This window comes from Diplotaxodon limnothrissa, linkage group LG6, assembly GCF_057381915.1.
Source record: "Diplotaxodon limnothrissa isolate DT_005_m linkage group LG6, D_limnothrissa_male_GT1.1, whole genome shotgun sequence".
Taxonomy (NCBI): Eukaryota; Metazoa; Chordata; class Actinopteri; order Cichliformes; family Cichlidae; genus Diplotaxodon; species Diplotaxodon limnothrissa.
This window is the reverse complement of record NC_140601.1, coordinates 13,354,404-13,378,697: the sequence shown is the minus strand read 5'-3', so window position 1 is coordinate 13,378,697 and position 24,294 is coordinate 13,354,404. Positions and strand designations below refer to the sequence as shown.

At 41.3% G+C, this 24,294-nt stretch overlaps 1 protein-coding gene across 1 annotated transcript in view; it reads right to left on the bottom strand.

Annotated features, from left to right (window-relative positions):
* The window catches only part of LOC146630245 (noelin-2-like), a 41,515-nt gene that overhangs the window by 13,174 nt on the left and 4,047 nt on the right, over positions 1 to 24,294 (bottom strand). Inside the window, exons 2-5 of the mRNA XM_085355690.1 lie at positions 16,621 to 16,770; positions 12,006 to 12,161; positions 5,830 to 6,049; positions 3,400 to 3,506 (exon numbers count right to left, since the gene is read on the bottom strand). Of these exons, the coding sequence (XP_085211816.1) occupies positions 3,400 to 3,506; positions 5,830 to 6,049; positions 12,006 to 12,161; positions 16,621 to 16,770 (633 nt within the window). The remainder of the gene's footprint in view (positions 1 to 3,399; positions 3,507 to 5,829; positions 6,050 to 12,005; positions 12,162 to 16,620; positions 16,771 to 24,294) is intronic.

Below are 24,294 nucleotides of genomic sequence, written 5' to 3'. Positions count from 1 at the left end.
TCAGTTGGCGTGTCATATAATCAAACTCAGAGGACACTCTGAGGTGCCAGAGACTTCTACAGTACATCAGTATTTGCTGTAGTGGAAATGAGAACAGGCTGAACTTACTCAACAGTTTGAAAGCTCCACTTTTTTGTTCACAACATGGGAGCAAATACTGAAGCTTTTTTGTGCCTGTGAACCAAGTGTGCAATTTTAATCCAAGTGAGTCATCTTGACTCTGGTTTTTAGTTCTCTTTAATGCATCCAAAGAGTGCATATGCAGCGTCACTCAGTAAAATGTATTCACCGTTTTATAGCTGCGCCCTTTCCAGCTGTGTACGGAGCAACTGTTTTGTTTTGTTGTGCCAGTGCAGGAGTGGTTGTAAAATTTTAAATGCATTTTTTAGAGCCTGGCAAACACATGCAGAAATAATTACTTCTGTAAAAGGAAACAGCCCTGCAATAGTCTTGTGAGGGAGGAAATGTAAAGGACTTAATGATAAACATTACTGTCTTTGTTCTACAGGGCTCCATAAGGCTGAGAGGGGGGAATAAGATAAAAGTGATTGAAGCACTTTACAGCATATAATAGCTTTGCTGGCTTATTTAAAAACAATACAAATACAGAAAAAAACCCCAGTGCATTTATAAAAGTGCACTTCTTGTGCTTTCTCCACGCTCCGATTCAGGAACATCACCTACTGTGCAGCATGAAAAGACCAGAAAAAGCTTCCAATTGTTGGGACAAAGGTGCAAATAGACAGAGAGACTGAGAAAGAGCCGCCACCCATAACTACACCAGTCACACCTGGAACTGGAAAACAGACAGCAATAAATGGGATACTGCTGCTGTGTATAGCGCCTTCTCATCACCAGGGAGACATTCTAATAGAGAACAGGCAAGGGTCACCATGGCGATATAAATCACACCTGGCAACTGGGAGACAGTCGCCTTGACAACTAGCTTAATATGCACTCCCTGAACAGAATGTGTGTGTGTGTGTGTGTGTGTGTGTGTGTGTGTGTCTCGCAGTGAGCGGAGACAGAGTGCACACAGGAGTCATGTTAGAAATGAGGCTGAAAGAAACTGAAAAATCAGCGAAAATATAGAAGCGGGCAACTTTATGACCACTTTCACCTGCCGTACTTGTCATGTGCCCACAAGAGCACACAGTCTTATTTTGATGATTACATCAGTTCCCTTTACTCCATCTAAATCCAAACTTACAGTACATCTAAGCTCACACATGACTTCACACTAAAAATTAATTTCTTATGGGTGCATGTGTATTGAAACTTTAATATGACATTCATGTATCCCCTCACAACACGAATACTAACAAGTACATACACATATATTTGCATGCCTATCTTTGTGGGGACCCTTATGAATGGAACACCTAGCAGAGAAAATTTTTGATTTAAAAAAAAAAACTGACCTGCTAAGAACTTAACCTAACATGATTTAACATCTAAATATATCTCCAGAACATTAGCGGGTGACCCGATGCCGCTGCGACAACTGCATCGAGCGGATCATGTGTGAGTTGGAGCAAATAAACACCGAAATGCAGGTGGTGTGAAAATGTCTCCTTTTTTGAGGTGCAGTAATTTAAGTTAAATCAATGAAGCTCGTAAATTGTTCAGCGGGGCAGTGAAAAGAAGAAACTGCAAATAGTTACATTTGGGAAATACTGGCCACTATGCTTGCATTGGCAATATGAAGGAGGCGAGATAGAGCCAGAGACTATTACATAAATAAACAAGAAGCACTCCAAGAGCACAAACCTCCATCAAGGCAGCTCGTTCTCTGGGCTGTATTTGCTCTTAAAGAAATATTATTTTATTTTGTATATATTCATTATAAAAACAAAATGTGTGGGAGTAGGCGATGGATAACGAGTGTTGATTTGTCAATAACTTGAGCCTATTATATAATATGATACTACACCATATTTCTAACTAGCAGCTTGTCTCTTTCACTTGCTAATACTTTTGTTAGAGATATAACACATCTCAGATCTACCAACTGGCATGATATTTGGATGCAAACTATATGACAGAAGAAACCCCAAATAGCCGTATCATTTCCTAACTGTTGCCAATACAAACAAAAGCAAAAGCATTTTACACACAATTTAAAAATAAAAAAAAACAATTTTGTGAAAGTTTGACCGTTTGACCTTAAAAAAGAGGTCAGAGGTCCAAAGTAACATGATATCTAGAATCCAGATATATCATTCCCTATATGTCTATATGCTGTCAATACAAACAACAGCAGTAAGGAATATAGTTTTAATAAACACAGCTCTATATAGCATTATTATCACTTTGACCTTCAGATCAATCTTTTGACCTTGAAGAAGAGGTCAGAGGTCAAATTTGAGATGATATTTTATAATGTATATGTTGACAATACATGCTACACTTTGTTTCTAAGTTTCTAAGAATCATAGTTTCTACAGTATTGAGCTTTTTGTCAGTTTTTGACCAATAAATCATTAAGTTGACCTTGCCGACCTTGGTGGATGTAAGTATGTGTGACCTCACTCTGCATTCCTGCAAAGTTTTATGAGAATTCATTCAAAACTTTTCGAGCTATCATGTTTACAGAAAGAACGGCTCCCACACGCACACGCACAGGAGAAGGTAACCAGTCACCAGTCTGAACCTCAGCCAGGAAATTGATTGGTGCATTTCCAACTAAAGAAGAAAGCAGAGGAAGTTTGTACTACCAGAAAAGGTGCTTATATAAACCAGGAAACTATTAGCCAGTCATGTTGCCCACATGTGACAGCAGAGTTTCACTGGTCTTAGTTTGTTCAGCTGCTCTGGTGGGCCGTCAAAGACATCACTCTGGATTGAGTAATAATGACTCTGTAACATCATGAAATTTGCAGAGATTTAAATACCCAGCAGCAAACAAACAAACATTCCTCCAGCTACAACCATAAATAAATAAATGTAATTAATTAAATAATCTCAGAAATAGTGATAAACACTCAATAAAAACAGGATACAACAAGATAAATGACAGAAAGAAGTGAAATGCATGAGATAGAGATGATAATTTAAGGGTTGAGGGCAGTCTGCATGGTGGTCAGAGCAAAACCAAGTTATCAGACTTTTTAAAGCTGCACTTTTTATGTTTCAGTGAAATTAAAGCAACATCTCTGTCCACTTACATGTAAGTACGGGGTTCTGTAAGAGTTACAAATAATTACAAATATATGGCTACTGAGTGGCGAGACTTGCTTCTAGAAGGACTTTCCCCGAGCCAGACCACCAAATGCCTCAATCCCAACCTAAACCTTGTTCTAACCCCGACTGTAAACCTTTTTTTTTTAAAATATATAAATGGAACAAACTGAAGAAGAAGAAAAAACAGAAAAAAGACAAATCACACTGTACACCTACCCTGCTGTCAGAGCTGGGAATCATGGCATCAGTCATCCAAGAGCCAAAGCGGGATCCCGAGGCCCTCACAGTGATGGGGTTGCTAACGGCAGTCAGACGACCACATCCTGTTAACAAATGATAAACGGACCATGTAAACGCTGAGGCGGAGATCCTCCATCCTAGATCTGTTGTTTATGCATAGAGCAGCCACATGGAGAAGATAATGCAGATGGAGCACCAGTTTGTGCTCATGTTATCCGGATTGGTCTGAGTAATGCTCGTCGTCAAGGTGACTTGGCCAGCTGGTTTATGAGCAGCCATCACCTGCCACCAGTCTTAACTCACTTCAGCAATGCTTCATAAAAACTTGAAAATGTGTTGACGCCACAGGCGTGAGCTGTGAAAAAGCAGCTTCTATTTCTCGAAAAGATAACACAGAGGAATACATTTGGGTGTTTTAGTCATTTAGATAATAACTTTAAGACATTTTGTTTTTCAGGTAAATGAAACTGCCCACTCACAGTGATACCGCATTTACATTATTCCAACTATAAAACACCGTTTTTAGGTTTGAAAAGTGTAGTTGGTTATTTCACTGAGAGTTTTAATAGAGCCTTTTCAGCCACCTGAATTAACATCAGTTATAATGGCTCTCAACAGAGACAGCTATTTAGATCAAACCCAATGTCAAAATGCATTTCTACATCAACATCCACTTGTATGCTTTCCACAAACAGGCTTATTGTGTCCCGGCTTTTCAATTTTCCTCAAAATGGGCCTAAATAGGTGCACTTCTGTTTCTGTCCCCATGTTAGACTTTGTTGTTAGAGCACTCTCTGCTGCTCTTAAAGCAATACTTTGACATTTTGTGGAAAATATTTATTCACTGCCCGTTGGAGTGTTAGATGAGAAAATCAATACCACTCTTATGTCTGTCCAGTAAAAATGAAGCGACTGCCAGCAGCCTAGCTTAGCACAAAGAGGAAACCGGGAATGTCCATCTGTTTCCCCATAGCTGTCTCCGCATGTTACTACCCGATGGCTATCCGTCTTTTTTTCTTTTTACTGAAGAAACACCCTCAACTCTTACCAAGTAAATAAAATAAGAATCCTTCCTAAAAATCTCTTTAATCCTAAACCATAGTCTTACTTCACTACAGCTATTCCATGTGCTCCTCTGCAAAAGCTGCACATATTCCAACCCGATATCATGACAAAGCTTGCAACAGACACATCGAGCTTTGCCTCTCTAAAACGTGAATTGTACATGCATGCAGAAGTTGCAGTAACAGCAGAGGAAAATATTTTATTTCAAGCCAACATAAAAATTATCACGGGAAAGTGCTTAAACAGACTTTATTAACACCTTTGCATGTATATACACATTAGCCGCCTAGCTTAATCTGTTCTGCCAATTAAGGACCCTGGAATGTACTTAATACATTTGTTGCTCACTACTGACTTCGTGGCTTAAATATTATCTCCCCCTGCTGGTAATGCAACTTCTGCACGCAGTGAAGTCGATTTCATGTTTTGGAGAGACAAATTGTGGAATGGACACAGTGGACCGGCATGTCTATTATACGTTTTGCCACGATACTGGGTTGTATGTCCACTTTGTACTCCTCTGCTTCCCTTTGTTCCTTTGCCAGTTGGTCCTGTTTGCTTCTAAGTCAGCTAGGCCAACTTCTTAATTTGTATTCCCAATGTCATCTTTTTCAAGCTCAGATTTTCCTTATGTATGTATGCATCTTTCCCTAAATATCCTGTTTAGTGAAGTCTTGACCCACTATTGAGCATCATCGCATGAGCCAAGGTGTTAAAAATGACATCACCAGGGGCTTTGGGTGAAACCACTGTGAGACCTTGACCCACCCTATCATGTGAACTACTGAGGTCACCGGATGCAAAGAAACCCTGCTAGAAGTTAAATTCCTCAGAGTCGCTTCATTTTGGTTTTAGAACTGAGGAAGTCTCTTGGATGAGAGGTGAAACATTTTCAACAAATATAAAGAAGTCCAGTCGCTTTCACAGTCGACTGAGAACCTACACAGATTCATTTAGTGTAAGTGAACTAGTTGGGTATATCCTAGTTTGGTAGGCCTGACTTTGCAAATTGTGTACCAACTTGATGAAACTTGGTCCTATTTTCTGTTACACTCCTTCCTCACTCCCTGTGGTAAATTTGCATGTTTTTAAACTTCACTCCCCTCCTTTATTCTTCCTGAACGTTCTTCTTCTCAGTTTGTTATAGAACTATTTTTGCAGACTGATGAATCGTTGTATAAATAAATCTTTGAGTGTGTAAACCTGCGGAGTGCTCCTTTGCGTGCTTCCACCCCCCGCGCACTCACGTTCTTCGCTTTCATGTTCAAATTGCAAACGCGTGAGTTACTTTCAAAAGCAGCACAAGTCATATTTTGTTATTGCTTTCTTTCCAGCACGTACCCAGTTTATTCATGCAGCTGTGCAGCCTGGTCTCCAGCAACAGGACCCTCTGCTGAAGCTCCTCGTAGTCGTATGCTCCAATCTCTTCCTGGATGGCTGTCAGGACGATCGACAGGTTAAGCAGCTCCATCCGCAAGGTGGCCAGCGTCTGTAGATCCAGTCTGTACTGCTCCACCACTGACAACAGGGGCCGTAGCTGAGACATCTGACCCTTTAACTCCTGCGAATGAGTTAAAGAAAGTGAGAGAGGCCATTTGCAGTCATTATTTTTCTCTTTCCGTTGCTGTAGTTCGGCGTAGTGCCACCCTTTGAGGCACACTTGAGGCAGTTTATGTGTCCGGACTGGTCAGGGTGCCCCGTAAGGGTGACCTCATCCCAGCATGTGTAACAGGGTTGGTGGTTTGTTTCTCATTCGGCTGATTACTCTCCTTGTCATCCTTAATCTCCCGTTGTGCTGCCTTCCACCTGTGAATGTTTCAAATGAATCTGTTCACCTGTCCCTTTTGTTCACTCGTCGATGCTAAAAACTGAGCACATGTTTGAGACAATCCTTGTGTCACAAGGCAGCCCCCCGGTCTACCTGTTGCTGATAAACTTGTTGGTAGGAGACAAATGAAATGAACTGAGACACATAAAGCTCTCATTTCCTTTGGGTTTGGTTCAGAAGAATATTTACTTTGCGTCCTTAATTCTTTCTGTGCATTTGGCAGCTGAGATGCTGCACATCATATTTCATTTCTGCCTCTGTCGCCGCATCTCTTTGCTCACCCCGAGGAACAGACGTGAGCGAGGGAAGCGGAGAATCACGTTAACCGAATGGAAAGCGCCCCCAGAACATGCTAGAGGGACTGCGCAATCCATCTGGCCTGAGAACGCTTCACAGTCCCACAGGAGGTGATGGAAGATGTGCTGGAAGAGAGTACGTCTGGGCAAGTCTTTTCTGGCAACGTGACCCAAATAAGCAGCATAAAATGGATGGAGGAAAACTCTCATTTTAAAAAAATGCACTCTGGATCATATCGGGCCAGAAAGGCCCCCTTTCCCCCCTCTAATCAGCTTAAATGGAGATCAATAAAAATATGGATAGCATATGAAACAATTGTGCTTGCAGCAAGAGGGACAATAAATTTTTATTTGCTACTTTTATATCTCTACTTTTAGCCTTGATACTTAGATGTATCTTCTCTTTCAGCTTGCTGAACAAAGAGCTGGATTTGATATGGAAAAGAGAGAAGGATAAAGAGAAGTGTCAAAAGCGAAGACAAAAATGTTATCATCTTCTTATAACATCTCTGCACCCCCGCACACAAACACAACAACATATCCAGGAAACAGTCAGCAGTTGGCAGTCAGTCAAACACTTTATGTATCCAATCCCTCCCCTGCTGTCTTGAAATCACGACCTGAATACTTTTCCAACATCGCTACGACGCATTTTTCCAATTTCTACATGTCACAAGAGCACAGCGTGAAAACTCTGTAATTCCAAGCAGCTTCAGCTCACTACATCATCACCGCTCATTGATATTGGCAGTGTTCTTTGCATATAATTGCAAGTTGATTAAATATTCATTAAAACCCCAATTTTGACAAAATGCCAAAGGTGCCACGGTTTGTTAGATAGCGAACCACTTTACCTGGCTAATCCCTCCCCTGCCACGTCTCCGCCTTCATCTCGATTTCTCTAATCTCTCCCTTCCTGATTCACACTTTTATCTCTCCTCCAGTCTCTGCTTAACCTTTACTTTCCCTCTTACTTCTCCTTGCACAGTCCTCTCATGTCCTCCCTCCCACCAAGAAATATTTAGGTGCAATAAGGCTTACTTTTCTGTCTCTTTCCTCCTCTTTCCTCCACCATCTCTCTCTGTTTATGACTCCCATTTGACATCCCATTCTCCACTCCCGCCCTCCACCCTTGTTTCCTTCCTCCATGGGTTAAAAATACTGTTTAGTTATTGATAAACTTACTGAAGTTCCACATAAATATTCAGGAGTCTTTCCTCTCAGTGCAAAGGCAAAAGCTTATGACTGTGAAAACCCCCCAGGAGCAACAATCATATGCACACACACACACACACACACACACACACACACACACACACACACACACACACACACGCGTATGCATAAACCAACTATATAAAAACTTAAAAACAGACCCCCCCCAGCTGTTAAGATATGCTCGGCAAGAGATGAAAGGCAGAATGGATTTATGGGGAGGCGGTAATATGCCCTATTGGGGTAAGTAAGGGTTAGTGTGTGTGTGTGTGTGTGTACTTCTACTGCTTTTTATGAGCAGGCAAAAAAAAATCTGTGTGTACAGTCACAGTGTGGAGCTTGCGTCCCTTTTGTAGACAAAGTCCGCATGAATTAAATATTTTTAATTCTTAATTATTAATGAATTCTAATATGAAGACTTGGTTTGGGGTTATGGTGAGGATTACAGTCGGACAAGATGGTTTGTGGAGGGTTATTTCTTGTACACACTAAAAACAAAACTATTCGTCCTGGGACCACAGAATATTAAATGTATATTTCATAAATCCATGATAAGACAAACTAACCAATGAAGGACTGTGAAGTACTGGATCTTTTGTCCTATTTCCTCCAATCACCCCCAACCAGTCACGACAGACGGATCCCAAAGCCTATTAAAAGGGAGTTTTTCCTTCCCCCTGTCGCCAAGCACTTGTTCATTGAGGGTCGCCTTAATGTTGAGGTTTGTCTGTACTTTACAATATTAAATGCTTTGAGGCAACTGTTGTTGTGATTTGGCATTATAAAAATAAAATTGAACTGAATTTATTGAAAAGATTCACCTGTAAATTTGGAATTACTGACATTGACAAGATGAGCAAGCAAATATTTCACAAATATAACCCGAGATATCAAGCTTCTGAATGAACTGGGATGGCAGTCTTTCGATCAGCTATCACCTACTGAATTTAGGTTATACTTCCTGAGGCTACACATACACACATGTGTGTGAATATTTGTCTAAGTTCACCTCTCAGTTGGAGAGCACGGTGGAAAAGCAATTACCTTTCCAATAGTAGATTATCAGTTTTAATCCGAATTAGCACAGGCCTTACCTCATTAGCCATTCAAACAGGACAATAGAAGTGTTTTCATTTGAATTAGTCACTGAACACACAATTAGATCAGTGATCCTAAACTTGACTGAATCAAGTTGATACAACAGTTCACCGCTTAGTTGAGTCAAAAAGGCTTCCTTCAAATTTACACAGCTTTTCTTTCCTTTTCCAGTGTAAATATGCTGTATTAAAAAAGTTTTCTTTAAATAAACACGAATAAAAATGGATAATAACGTTAAATTCTGCAAACTTAAGCTGAGTGCACATAAATGCCCTTGCAGCTGCTTGCCTCGTTGTTCGTTGTTCTTTATTTACATTTTGTTATAAAATCTAAATTTAATAAAATCCAAAAGGTCTCCAAGATTAGAATGTAGGTTAATGCCATTCCCTGTGTTTATTCTGCATTTATTCATCTATTAAGTATACCTTTAAGGTACTATGACTGTGAAAGGCTGTATTTCAGTAGAGTAAAAGTAGATGGTCTAAAGATGGCAACAACTGAGGCCACGAGGTGTGCTCAGTTTTCTGGAACTCCGTCCATAACAAAACAAAACAACCTGATTTATATTTGGCTGCTATCCTCCATCGGGTTGTCTTTTTTTGTCAACAGCTGTGAGCCTCAGAGCGCTCCCGGGAAGTCCTGCTCTGACTATTTGCGATGCATGCTTTGTCTCCCCCACTGTGTCAAAAAGGTGACATTTTGTTTCATTTTCAGGAAGAGGATGCAGAAGCAAGCCGAATTTGTGCTGCGTGCCAAAGTCAAGGTGTTTGCACGAATGTTGTTTTGCAGACGTTACAGCAGAGCTTGACAGTTTGGCCCCGTGATCTAATTTACTGTGCATAATGTGTGCTGTGTGTGACCCCTCAAAATGACTGTCGAATTACAATGTTTACTTTGGATCTGTATCGTTTTTAACTGAGGTTTAAACATTTTCTATTTGACATTTATGTCACCTTTCTTTTAAGCATTTTTTTCCTCCCATGTTGCCTTTTCAAAGCTGGAAGTGAGGTAATTTGATAGAAAGAGCAAATAATTCAAATGTTTGGCTGTAAAAATACTCATTATTTTTAAGTAGAAATCTACTTCTGTGAATAGTAGCACTGACCAACAATTTTTAAGATTGATTGCTATTATATCAGTTTATTACATTTATATACATGGTCCAATTAACTGAAATAGTAATAACTTCCTGTTGAACTTGTTCTCATTGTGTTTTAAGATAAACCTTTAATGTTATTAACTTATGTACATTTGTTAGTTATTGTTGTTTTCATGCTTGTTGTATTAGTTTATCTCTGTTCACTGTAATATAGGGCTGTTATTTGTGTGTGTGAATATGGGGTTGTGCAGTTTTATGACAGCTTTTTCATTATTTTACACTGCATTTGAGAACTGTGTGAATTGAAATTAGCACTGGATCATGTCAGAGCATGGCCGTGTTTGCAAAGCTGCATCTAGACAAGACTTATGGAACAATGTCTATTGGACAGACAAGAACAAAGTCGAGATGTTTGGCCGTATTGCAGTGTGGTATATGAAGAAAACCACAAAAATAATAAATGACAAATGACAATAAATGACACTTGAGGCATCGAGGTGAAAGTTATCTTCAGTTGCAAGTATCTTGGTGTGACCAATAATAAGCTGGACTGGAAGAACCATATGGAGGCGGGGTACAGTAAGAGACAAAGGCTGAGGCCTTTCCACTCCTGCTGTGCAGTGTGGACAATACGATGGTGGCCAGTGCTTTGTTTATGCTTTGGCCTGCTGGGAGGAAGGAGACCGCACAGCAGACAGGAACAGAGAAAACTTATTAAGAAGGCTCTGTGGTCACGTCTGAATTTGAAACAGTTCAGCACTGTTGTGGCAGAGAGAAGAATGCTCTTAAAGCTAACATGACCACGCCATGCCCAGGAGGTTATCACCAGTAGCACCTTCAGTCAGAGCGCTCCAGGAGGTCCTTTAAACCGACCACTTTACAGCAGCTGTTTAATGCACAATAATATGATTTTTGACCACATTTCCATATTTCAAATGTGTTGGCTGTTTTATTTATTACTTTTATCTGTCTATCTAAAGTCACACAAGAAAATAATTATTTTTTCACATCACTTTCCATTCATAAAATCCATTTACATCCGTTTCTGATCAACTTAATATAGATTAAAAAAACCTGTAAAAGCAGCAGATTAACAAACCTTAAATGTGGAAAAATGTCAACCATACTTTACCATATAGTTTTTGCCTATCTTTTCCGTGAGATGAAAGTCCCTAAATCACTGCTTAAAGTTACATCCATGTGTAAACAGTGAGCTGGGTTATGCTAGGCTTCCACTTCAGTGTCATTAAGCTGCCAAATGAAGCCGTTTCACAGCTGATTTAACTATTTAGATCATTCAACTCTCCCTCCTGAGATCCACGGCCTGTCATTCTCTGTAGCTCTTGAAATAATCTTTCACTACCCCTCCCCATGTTTTGTTGTTGGCACAGACGCCTGCCAGTGGCATCATGGCAGGAAGCACCAAGCCTAATGAGATTAGTACTCCTAATTTAGAAAGTGAAATACATTCAGATTTCCCTCAGTAAAACACAATACTTATCCAGGAAGGCAATCTTATCTTCTCTCCTGCAAATTTAAAGTACCAAGGAACAAACTATAAAAGACAAATGCAGAAAAAATGTTCTGTGCTTTTGTGTGTCAATATTATTCTAATCTGGTCATTAATATTAAAATTCAGACTCTTTCCAGACAGATTTTTTTTTTTATGACAGCTTGAAGCCTTAATGTGTGCAGTGATGCTGCAGTTTTACTGGCACCTTCAGAAAAAAGGCTGTGCGACACTTTAACACAGCAGACATGAAGCCAGCAAACTGACAGCTTCAAGACAAGTTTTGTCCTCTTGATGAAAGATGCTCGCGTGTCTGAGAGCAGGCAAGAAACTTCAGCTTGGCATGCGTGAAATCAATGTTTTCACACCAAAGGTTATATGTTCCCTGCAGCGACTGTCTGCATTGTATGCGACTTGATGTGTATGTGTGTGTGTGTCTGTTTGTGTGTATGTTTCTGTGTGTGTGTTTACCTGCAGGCTCCTAGCTGTCAGACTGCGGGGACTGGCCACATAAGTGTGTAACCGTCCATCCACTCCTCTCAGCAGTGGCTCAGAGTCTCGAACATATTGCAGGTCTCTGGATGTCCGCAGGTCAACCACCTCCATGGACTGACTCACGTTCTGGACCTGATGTACACACACACACACACACACACACACACACACACACACACACACACACACACACACACACGCATATGCATAATGCTGCTGATACCATCAGTGATTACTGTTTGTCCCTTCCATTAATATTTATGATTGGCTTTGGATGCTGTCTGATTACTGGCACCTGTTATTTGTTTCCAAACACCTGTTGTTTGCCTACAAATATGGCTGTGTGGTGATATGATGACAAACAAAGGGCTAGTTCACTGAATTTTTAACCCCCCATGGTAACTAGTATAGCAAAGACAAAAAAAAAGTTGTTGCACGCTGGTTTGAGTGTTAATGTTAAACCAACAAAACAAATGCTGTATTTCAATAATCATTTACTTATTATTTTATGTTATTTTTTATATTTTATAATGTATATGTATATAGGGACTTTTATTGTGAAATGAAAGAGCAGGAAGAACCACGTAGTTGCTGTCTGTAGCACAGACAGCAGAAAAGATTCCAGGTCTGAAAAGTGAAACCAATGTGGAATTCGTCTTTTTAATGGCCAACAGAGGGGACACAAAATCCTATGGAAGTCTATGGAAAACATAATGTATAAAAAATTAGATCAATTTTTAAATGTTGATAATTCTATGTTTCAGAAAGAAGTATTATCTGGAGTATGCTCATTAGCTATCGACTTGTTAATGACAATCAATGAGCGTTTGACCCTTCTACCACACAAAATGATCCCTATGAGCAATGCCTGCTTCAGTCAGAGGAGTTATCAGATGATGATGATAAATTGGTCTCTTTAGAGACCCTAAAAACAACAGCAAATAGAATAACAGATCTTTTCTATAGAAGATCATTAACTTGGTTATTTATGTATTTAGCTAATCATTTAAAATAAACATTTTAATGTGCGTTCATAATTTTACAGCTGAGTGTGCTCTCAGTGCTGCTAGTTATCTCTAAAGTGGTTGCTGCATATTAGAGTTCTGAGACTAGCTTACTGTCCCACAGCCTAATACACTGAGTGGAAAGATGTGATAAAGATGTGGAAATTGCTTCAGTTTACTGGCTGATCAAAGTAAAATTATTTTTATTGATTGAATAGATATACTTAAAGTATGCGCTGTGTTCTCATTGCTGCAATTCTACCCGTGTAAAACTAAGTGAATTTAAATCAAGTATAAAACCATTTATACACTTTTTGCATCACAAAATCAATACATGCCCATTTTAATGACAATGCAGCACACAGTCTGAGCTGCTTTAACCTACACCTTGGCTTCTTTCCTGACATTAGTAAGGTTTACAACTACTTATACAAATACTCCATTTTCTACGCAGATAATATATATTGCTCTGAAAACATGCCGTAAGTGAAAGAACCTGCTCCTGACCAGGTTATGTGTTCAATGTAAGTTACCATGGTGAATTAGCTCGGTAAAAAGTGAGCCACTTTCTTGACAGAGTACACTCTGATGTTAAGCCTGCTAGCCCAGTAATCTTACTTTGTAGTACCCACCCCTGGTGATGCAATGCCATCTAGGTCTACACCTTTATGGATCTAGTAGTGACACGGGCCACCAACCAAGACGGAGGAGGCAGCAGGAGGAAGACAAGCTGTCAGAACTGATAGTGATGCCAGTGTTAGCTAACAGCTGCAGATGTTTTCAGACACTGATGTTACAGGTGTTCAGGGATTCATTGGTGATTGTTTTAAATTTTCATTTTCACTGAAGAAGAATATCGTAGCTGCTATTAAGTACTTCACAGCTTGCTGTTTTCAACTTGAGACAACACTACCCTGGCAGAATTCACGCACTATGCTAGAGGTTTCTCGTGTGATGTCATGTGCATATTCCTCAAGAGCCATCCACCATGCTGGACATGATACAACTGCCTGTTGTGAAGTGAAAAAATGTGCATTCACCAACTGGTTGCCAAGTGGTTTCTGGACGTTGCTGACAATCTCTAAGAGAAATCAGTTATAAATAGAGGGTTGCAACACAAACCTCTTTCCGATTGCTCTGGTCATTAGCAGGCTGCCACAGTCACGTGTTGTTTGCATGGAAGATTGAAATTACTTTCAAGCAGTAGTGAAACTGTGAAAAGTGCAATACAAACTGTAAATGGTCGCTTTAATCTAAAAGTTGTGCCACAGTGCTGTTTCCAACACATTTCAAGGGCAGACTTTTTACTCTGAAGACAACTAGTCTCCATTTACAGCTTGTGTCGCACTTTTCACAGTTTTACTACCTCTCAGAAAGTAGCTAGCAAATGTTTGCTAACATGCCAGCAAGGTCCATACAAACTATTGGTGACCACAGCAATCTGCTGGTGATAAAGGCAATCATTAGAAGGTTTTCACCAACAGACCAGAGTATAAACATTTTGCTAGCAACCGGTGGTTCAAAAAGGGTCACTAACCAGTCTCTGGCACTGTGTGAATGGGGCTTTAGTCACCTGACCCTACCTTTGATATATAAGTGGTTAATAGTGATGGGACTCCAAAACCCCAAAGTATACATAATATACTACATAATGTTTATATGCAACAAAGGGACAGAGTTACAATTAAGCTAGCAACTCTGGATGTAAACTTTGCAGCACTGTACAGTGACACAGTGATCCTTGGAGTTAAATTCTACCAACAAAATTAACAGGCTGGTTTTTTTTTGGCAGCTTTAACAGATCTCGAATGTTAAAAGATGAAAACAAAAGGATCACCAAAGTTATCCGAGATAACCTCTGGGGTCCGTGAATATCTGCAGCAAGGGTTACAGCAATTCTTCCAAACTGGTCGAGATATTTGAGTCTAAAGCAGTGACCAACAGGCTGGCAGTGCTAAATACAGTCATTCTGTTCATGTGGTTCAAAATTTAAACTGCAAACAGTATGGTGGGCAGTTTTATTGTTCTGTGGTTTTATGTGTTTATTTTATTTAATTGTTCATTTAAATAATTGATTAATTTTATTTACTAATTTAATTGTGTATATGTTTTTAATTTTCTGTATTAAAGGAAGGTGGTGAGAGTTTTTAAAGTTGTAGTAGTAGTAGAATATATTATTATTAGTAGTATTATTAGTATTATTATTATCATCGTCATCATCATTATCATTATTATTATTATTATTATTGTTGTTTCATAAAAGTTGTAGGCACCACATTAAAAAACATTTTTTACACGTAACACGTAACATTTTTAGCTCCTAACTGAAAATAGAAATAGGTAAATAAATAAAAATGGATAAATAAAAGAGTGTGAGGAAAATATGCTTTGTAAATTAAAAGCAGTTCATGCTTCGGGTTTAACATCCCCCATTCACTGCTCAACAATATGATACAAAGACACAGTTTGCAGACCCCCTGTTCCCCTCTCTTAGATCTCATTAGGTCCATTTAAACAGAAGTCCCTCTCCTTTCGTGTCCTGCTCTAAAAAACAACCCCCACTCACGCCCCGTCTCATTAACCAGGCAGAGGGTGTACCACACACTTGAAATCTCTTTTAATGTTGAATGAAAAACAAGTGTTTAAAAAAATCTACTATAAAAATGACCCAGATATTTCCAGATATTCAGGAGTGATATGCAAACAAACAAACAAACAAACCCGCCCACACATCTCCTGTACAACACGTTCTGTGGAGGCCAGACAAGCAAAAAAAATAGAAAAATAAAAAATAAGCGCTCATACCACCGCACACAAACTCACAGCGGGATCTAGGTGTCACTTCCACAGACATGCTGAGCTGATTAAGATTCATAAATACAAAAGACTCTCAACAAGAGCAGAGCGAGGAGAGAAGAGGGAGTTATTTCTGATAGTGTTCATCTACCTTTTTCTCATTTCTCTCTCGTTTTGTGTGAAGCGAGAACAGGATGTAACAGCACCAGTGTAGGACAAAAAGAGTAGTAATCTTTGTGATATTGCCATTGGTGTGCTCCGGTTTACTACAGCGTTGGTGAGAAAACGTGCCGTCGTGTGCGAGGCTGAGAATAGCGAATGCATTCAGAAATGTTTGCTTACTTGATGCCGTTCAATAATTCATCAATTTCTGTCACAAATCACTTTTATTACCCTCTCTTAGGACACAGGCATGAACTGAATAGCCCCGTACACATGTACACACACACAAGCAGTTACACGCTTGTATGGTCGTATGCTGAGCTGCACCCACAACACAGAACAAAGTGTTTCTTTCCCACCCATCTGTCAGCGTTTCTTTGAGTTTAAACTCTTTTGGCATGCTGAATGACTGGCAGTCTACAGAGGATTTGGCTACTGATGTATCAGGAATACATCTGTCAGCGAAGCCCGTGTGTGTCTGTTCATGTGTGTTTCTGCAAGTGTCAAAACAAAGAGACAGTCCAGTGAATATTTTCATTCCAGTACACCGCCTCTGCCCCGTGCCGCATGTCAATGCTGACCACTGAAAGGTCAAGGCGCGAGACGAACACTCACAAATGCACACGCACCTGCTCGGTCAGCGAGCGTAGCTGTCGACTCCGAGGGTCTCGTTTACAGAGGTTCCGTGCCGGGGCGACCACCGTGCACATGCACCTGCCGTCGGGATCCGAGGCCGTGCTGTAAACCTGCCAGCCTTCCTCTGAGCCCGGGTACAGCCCCTGCACACAAACACGCCCGGTGTTAATGAAGTCACTGCGGGATAACACATTACCAGACGAGAGGGTGAGCAGAGGAAAGCACAGAAAGCAAAACAGAACAACAAACAAATTCATCACCTATTAGCAGAGCAGATGATGTACACAACAAGCTGGAGTACAACTATTTCCATTACCAAATAAACACCTCACCATTGCTCCTTGGCTTAACTACTTTATGCTTCTGTGACACGCAGGCCATGGGACTGTTTTTGTCAGTAAAAAGACTCTAAAACGTCTGGCTCAGATTAGATTAACCACAATGGAAACCAAGTTAAAATGTGTAAAACTGACATTTAACAATGCACAGGTTTGACATTTGAAACCATCAAATCAAACTGGGAGGGATTAAATGATTTATGGTTAAAATGCCTTTTTGGTCTGCATGCTACAGCCAGGTAGCAGGAAACAAATGTGTAAATGCACTAATGCAGGAAACTTATTGGTAAAACAATGAACATCCAGAGATGGATGGAGCAACATTGACATTCATTTGAAGTTGTTGATGAATGTAGGGTGATGATGTTCAACATTCACGGTCTTGTGAATGTCGAATATCTTTGAGAGACACATTTTGTTCTTCAACTGTGAAAACAGCAAGAAACAAAGAAGAAAAAGAGAGAGAAAAAGCAGAGGTTCAGGTATTGGTGGTTATTTATTTCTGCTTTGTCAGTTTGATTTAAATTTAGCTTAAAAAGGGTTTTTAGAGGAATCTGAAAACCGGATGCTACATTTAGAGATTAAAGCGAAAAGCTTCAGTGCTATGAACTCACTCGTATGCTTTGACATTGCATAATAATAATACAACAAAACAGAAAGCAAATATCAGTGATTAAAATTTAAGTTGATGATTGAAGTTTTTAGAGATTAAGTGGTTGCTCATAGATGTTTGGTTGTGCACTGGTGTGGACTGTTTGCAGGGTAGAAATCATCTTTTGTGCAGATTTGTGGGAGCTCTGGGGAGTCGGTGACTTTCTGCCAGAGAGAACAGCAGTTCCGTCCGTGGAGGCAGAGAGTGGAAACTCTCCAGTAATGCTGCTAGCTTTCCTGGACACAGACATGTGGGAGACGTCACAGCTAATTTTAGCAACAAATGAGAAATTCAGAATTGGACATGGATGTCTCTGGTGAAGTCGAGCCCAATGAAAACACAGAAAGCGCACAATCTCCGTTTGACAAACATAAAAAGACGCTGAAATCACGAGATGCATCATGGTGAGATCACGCAGAGATTTACGTGCTGGCTACGACGATAATGACATAAAAGGAAAATATCTGTTCAGCCCTGATGACTGCAGTCTGACCTGAATAAGACTGAGACGCTGAAAAGAAGTGTGTTGGCTGAAAATAAAAAATACATGAAAAACCCTACAAAGGCTACGAAACGGAGATTTAATAGAGACTACATTCTCCTAAAAAATAGAAAAAGAAAAAAGCACAGAGCGGTAACTCCTCTTATCTTTATTTCTACCTTTACACCAAAATATGAGGGGGTTTTTTTCCAAATGATGAATGCACATCTCCCATGATCTGTTTATATGTATGCCTACTTTTATCTTTGAGCACATACTGTAAATGGGAGGTAGGAAATGTATTCATTCTTAAGCGAAGCCGTTATTGAAGCATGTGATTCAAGGTAAAATCATTCATAACACCCTCAACAGTGATCACAGTGACTGAGGGAAAATGTTTTTGATAGATTTGATAAATCCAATTAAGCCTGACTTTCTTTTAGATAATATTCTGGACACCTTGGAAACAGTAGCTAGTACAAATGATTTTGATAACACAAATCAGAGCCTGATCAATATATTGGTTGGGAGTCGGGACTGATAATGAAAATTTAAAAGGTAAGAAATTGAGGTGGAAAAAATATTTTAACCATGTTACGAGTGTTGAGGCTGCATAGTGTGTCCACCAGAGGGCACTCTGCAACTTCCTTGTTGGCAACACGTAATTGGAAGGTAACAAACACAAGGAGCTTTGTCTTATTATCTCAGTGAGGACTCATAAACAGCTGAACACGTCTAAGATTAAATACACAATTACTGATTTTAGGAAAAGCCCTCCTAAACACAAAGCTACTTTTATTAAAGGTCAGATTGTGGAGTGTGTTTAATGTTAATGCCTTTGAATAGTTGTTGATCCGAAGCTTGATTTTAAAGCAAACTGTGAAGCTGTGTGCAAGAAGGGGCCCCAGCGACTCCCATGTTTGAGAAGGCTTTCTTGTTTCCGCACTGATAAAACCACGATGATTTCATTTTATCCTGCTTTTATTGAATCTGTTTTATCCTTTTCTTTGTTGTCGTGGTTTGGATTCTTATCTGTAAATAACACAAACTCACTCAATCAAACTGTTAAGTGGTCTAACAGGCTGACTGGTTAAACACAGCATCCCTGCACACCAGACAGTTCCAGTTTCTTCCTTCTGGTCGAACGCTTCTGTTCCCAAAATGTAAAACAACAAAAGTTAAAAATAGCTTTGCTGTAGCAGCCATTACTCAAATGAACAAATGAGAGTTTTTGCAGTTTTTTCCCTTAGCGGGGGCGACATGAAGCCCAAGGTATTTTTAGTCATTGTTTTATAGTAGTATGTACAATTGTTGTCTGTTCTGCCTGTATTGAGAGCGTGAATATGACGATGGATGACCCACTGCTGCAGAGCAACGCAGCAGGAAACGTGGTGTTCCAAGTTATTAAGAATGAATCTCATCATAAAAATGGCTGAACCGCTAAATGACATTAGCTCATCCAAGGAAAAGCACCTGTGTGTTCATTCACATGGACAACAAAATGCTCATTTTTTCATCTAAAGTGGTTATCGGCTTTCATTACGTTCACAATTCTTATAAACTATCAGCTGCAGAAATACGTCGACTCCAGTACTGTCCTTAAGTGCCTATTATAGGTCCTCCTGCTGCAATGGAGTGGGCGTTTTTCACTGAGCTTTCAATTTCTACTTAACAGTCAAACGAAAATATTGCTTTTATAGTGCTTTTTTTTTTTTTACCCCACTACATTTATCTAACTATAGTTACAAGTTATTTCTCCTGTTACAATTTTTCATAACCGTCCTGGTGAGTAAAGACTATGTCAGGTTTGTGATAAACTGCAGGATTGAACTTTCTTTTGTGTATGAGGAAAATTCTCTTTTTTACATTAAGAAAACATAAAAATTGAATTAGCTAAACAACGCTGTCACAAAGCTAACAGCAGGGAAACAGGAAACACTGTAGTAGTGTGTGGTTTGGCTGTTGTAGAGGTGGGGGAGAGATCAATGCCATTTTGTTGATTCAGTAGTTTCAGGTAAGCTGATAAAAAAGGAGAAAAGCTGTGTTAGCAGATTTTCTTCCCTATGGATATGAACAAGTACTTTTATCTGCTCTGTGGATCACTTAATAAAGCAAATCTGACTGAAATCAAGACTGGCTTCAACAACAGTTAGTAGTACGAGTTGGCTATTAATAGATAGCACCTCAGCAAGCTAATGTGTGAAACAAGCCTGGTACAAACACACACACAGATATAAGGTCATGTTCAGCTCTTGTTTAGCCAGTAAGTATAAACGTATTATTTAACCGTACCACGAGATTCCAGCAAGAAATTATAATATGACAGGATTTGTCCTGTTCTTTAATGTTATTAGGACAGGGGTGTCAAACATGAGGCCTGAGGCCTGCTGAAGACTCCAGTCTGGCCCATGGGACAGCACTGTAAAGTGTAAAGGAAAGCATACATTTGGGGATTTTAATGATATTTTTGTAGATTTTAGAGCTTTTCCTACTAATAAAAATGTCGCTCGTGGCCACTGATACACACCAAAGTAAATAAATGACAGAAAGTTATTGGGGGTTTTTTTTTAATCTTTGATAGAAAGACATTCTGTCATTTAACAAAAATGTTCAGTTTTATAATTACAGGAGCTAACAGGACTTTTTCTTTAATTTTACACATGTATGTCTTAAAATCTAAGGCCAAAGATTAGTGACGACAGACTTCAGCATCATTTCTTCATCATGAAGAAAAACTGAGACGCATTGTTTCAACTGCACTTCATTTCCTTATATTAAAGTGTTTCAGGGACTAAATGTGTAATAAAATGTCTTTGCACTGACAGAGAGGAGAGCTTCACGAGTTTGGTCCACTCAAAGTGGGCTGCATGTGGTCCACAGTGTAAAATGAGTTTGACATCTCAGCTTTTAGGATCTGATTTTCATTGATTCCTGAGCTTTCTGAGCATTAAGTACTTGTCATGTTTTACTTCTGGTTAATGTTTCATATTTGCTTCTGTCAAGCTTATACATATCCAGTGTGTTCTTTTGTCTATTCTTCATTTCCTGCTTTACTTTGGTAATCCTTTGCCTCTTGTGTTTTACAGTTGCTTTTACTTCCCATCTGTCCTCATCTAGCTGATTGTACAGCTGATATTACTCCCTGCCTTGATTAGCCTTCTGTGTATAACTTGTCCCGCATCCCCTTGGTCTTTTGTTGAGCTGCCTGTAGTCGTACCTTCTCTCTGTGTTCCCATGTTGTTGCCTTGTTTTTGGAATTCTGCTATTTAGTTTCTTGGCTCTCGCTACAGCCTAAATGAACAGCTCGCCTTTTGTTATCACGTGATCAAGATGGCGCCGAGTATGGCAGCCTCGTCGCGAGCTCCCCCAAGCAACGGCTTTCTTCTGTGTTTAATTTTACTTTTCCTTTATTTTTTCACGAGCAGCACTTGTCTCCTTGTGTACGACCGACAAACCTTACTGGACATAAAAGACGGTCTTTCTTATAACTTTCCGGAGTTCAAGTTTTGCAACACGGACGCTCCGTTTGCAGACCCCCCATTCATCTCACCTGAGACGCCTTTGTTCTCTGGCCCTGGAGGCCGCAAACGCCGACGCAGAGGGAGAAGATCTGGCGTTCTGGTTCGACTGAGACGGCGCACTAACAGACCACCGTTACCCAGTTTATTACTGGCTAATATGCAGTCTCTGGAGAACAAGCTGTGCAAGCTTCGGGCACGGATCTCATTCCAGCGAGAGATGCGGGACTGCTGCGTGATCTGCCTCACAGAAACCTGGCTATCGGACAAAGTACCGGACTCCGCAATACAACTGCTGGGGTTCTCTGTGCACCGCGCGGACAGGTCACAGGATCTTACTGGGAAAAGCAGAGGCGGTGGTGTGTGTTTCATGATCAACAACAGCTGGTGTGATTATGCGAACGTGCACCCGGTCAAATCCTTCTGCTCACCGGACCTGGAGTACCTGATGATTAAGTGCTGGCCATTCTGGCTACCGAGGGAATTTACAGCAGTGATCATTACGGCTGTTTACATTCCCCCACAAGCCGACACTGACCGTGCACTCAGGGAACTGTACAGCGCGATCAGCAGCGAGGAAACCGCACACCCAGAGGCAGCGTTTATCACAGCCGGAGACTTTAATAAGGGAAACCTGAAGAAAGTCTCACCAAAACTCCATCAACACATCCTTTTCAACACACGTGGAAACCGGCAACTCGACCACTGTTACACCTCTTTCCGGGATGCGTACAAAGCCCTCCCCCGCGCCCCATTCGGCCAATCAGATCACTGCTCCATCCTGCTCCTGCCCGCCTACAGGCAGAAGCTGAAACAGGAAGCTCCAACCCGGAGGGCGGTGCACTGTTGGACGGACCAATCGGAGTCTGCGCTGCGGGACTGTTTTGATCACGCGGACTGGGAAATGTTTCACGTGGCCGCCAGAGACATTGATGAATACACAGACTCAGTCTGTGGATTTATCAGGAAATGCGTGGAAGATGTCGTCCCATCCAGAACAGTCAAATCCTTCCCAAATCAAAAACCCTGGATTAACGGAGATGTTCGCGCGGCACGGAACACCGCCTTTGCCTCCACGAACACATCGGACTACAAACACGCACATTACCAACTCCGGAAGACGATCAAAGCAGCCAAACGTGAGTACAGGGACAGGGTGGAACAACAGTTTGACAACCCTCGGAGTATGTGGCAGGGACTAAACACGATCACAGACTTTAGAGGGAAAACCAGCACACCGCAGACCACGGCCTCTCTGTGTGAGGATCTAAACGTATTCTACGCTAGATTCGACACAGCGAACACCATGAGACCGGACAGTGTGCGCACCGCGGATGACGTCAGTGCGCACACTGTGTCTGAGGAGGATGTGCGGAAGTGCTTCAGGAAGGTGAACGCACGCAAAGCTACTGGTCCGGACGGGATTCCCGGCCGCGTCCTCAGGTCATGCGCGGCTCAGCTGGCTGGAGTGTTCACGCACATCTTCAACCTTTCCCTCTCTCTGTCTGTAGTCCCAGCCTGCTTCAAAATGGCCACCGTCGTCCCTGTACCCAAATCCTCCACCATCTCCTCATTGAACGACTGGCGACCTGTAGCCCTGACCCCCATCGTAAGCAAATGCTTCGAGAAGCTGGTCAGGGACTTCATCTGCTCTGCACTACCCGACTCACTGGACCCTCTACAGTTTGCATACCGCCACAACAGGTCCACTGATGATGCCATAGCCCTGACACTACACACTGCCCTGTCACACCTGGAGAAGAGAGACACGTATGTGAGGATGCTGTTTGTAGATTACAGCTCAGCATTCAATACCATCGTTCCCTCGAAGCTGGACAGGAAACTGCAGGATCTAGGACTGAGCAGCTCCCTCTGCAGCTGGATCCTTAGCTTCCTGTCTGACAGACGCCAGGTGGTCAGACTGGGCAGCATCACCTCATCCCCCATCACACTGAACACTGGTGCTCCACAGGGGTGTGTACTGAGCCCTCTCCTGTACTCACTCTACACCTACGACTGCACAGCCACTAACAGCTCCAACATCATTGTGAAGTTTGCGGACGACACTACAGTGGTGGGTCTTATCACCAACGGTGATGAGACGGCTTACAGGGAGGAGGTCAGCGCCCTGACCCACTGGTGTCAAGACAACCATCTCACCCTCAACGTCGCAAAGACAAAGGAGTTGATAGTGGACTTCCGGAGGTGCAGAGAAGTACACACCCCCATCACCATCAACGGCGCTGCTGTGGAGAGAGTGAGCAGCTTCCGGTTCCTTGGCGTACACCTGGCTGAGGATCTTACGTGGTCAGTACACACAAACAAAACAGTGAAGAAGGCGCAGCAGCGCCTCTTCTTTCTCAGGAGACTGAAAAGATTCGGCATGAGCCCCCGCATCCTCAGGACCTTCTATCGCTGTGCCATTGAGAGCACCGCCTACAACTGCAAAGCTCTCCAGCGAGTAGTGCGGTGCTCTGAACGGATAATTGGAGGTGAGCTTCCCTCCCTCCAAGACATCTACAGGAAGCGCTGCCTGAGGAAAGCGGGGAGGATCATCAAGGACTCCAGTCACCCCAGCCATAAACTGTTCAGACTGCTTCCATCAGGAAGGAGGTTCTGCAGCATCCGGTCCCGTACCAGCAGACTGAGAGACAGCTTTTTCCATCAGGCCATCAGAC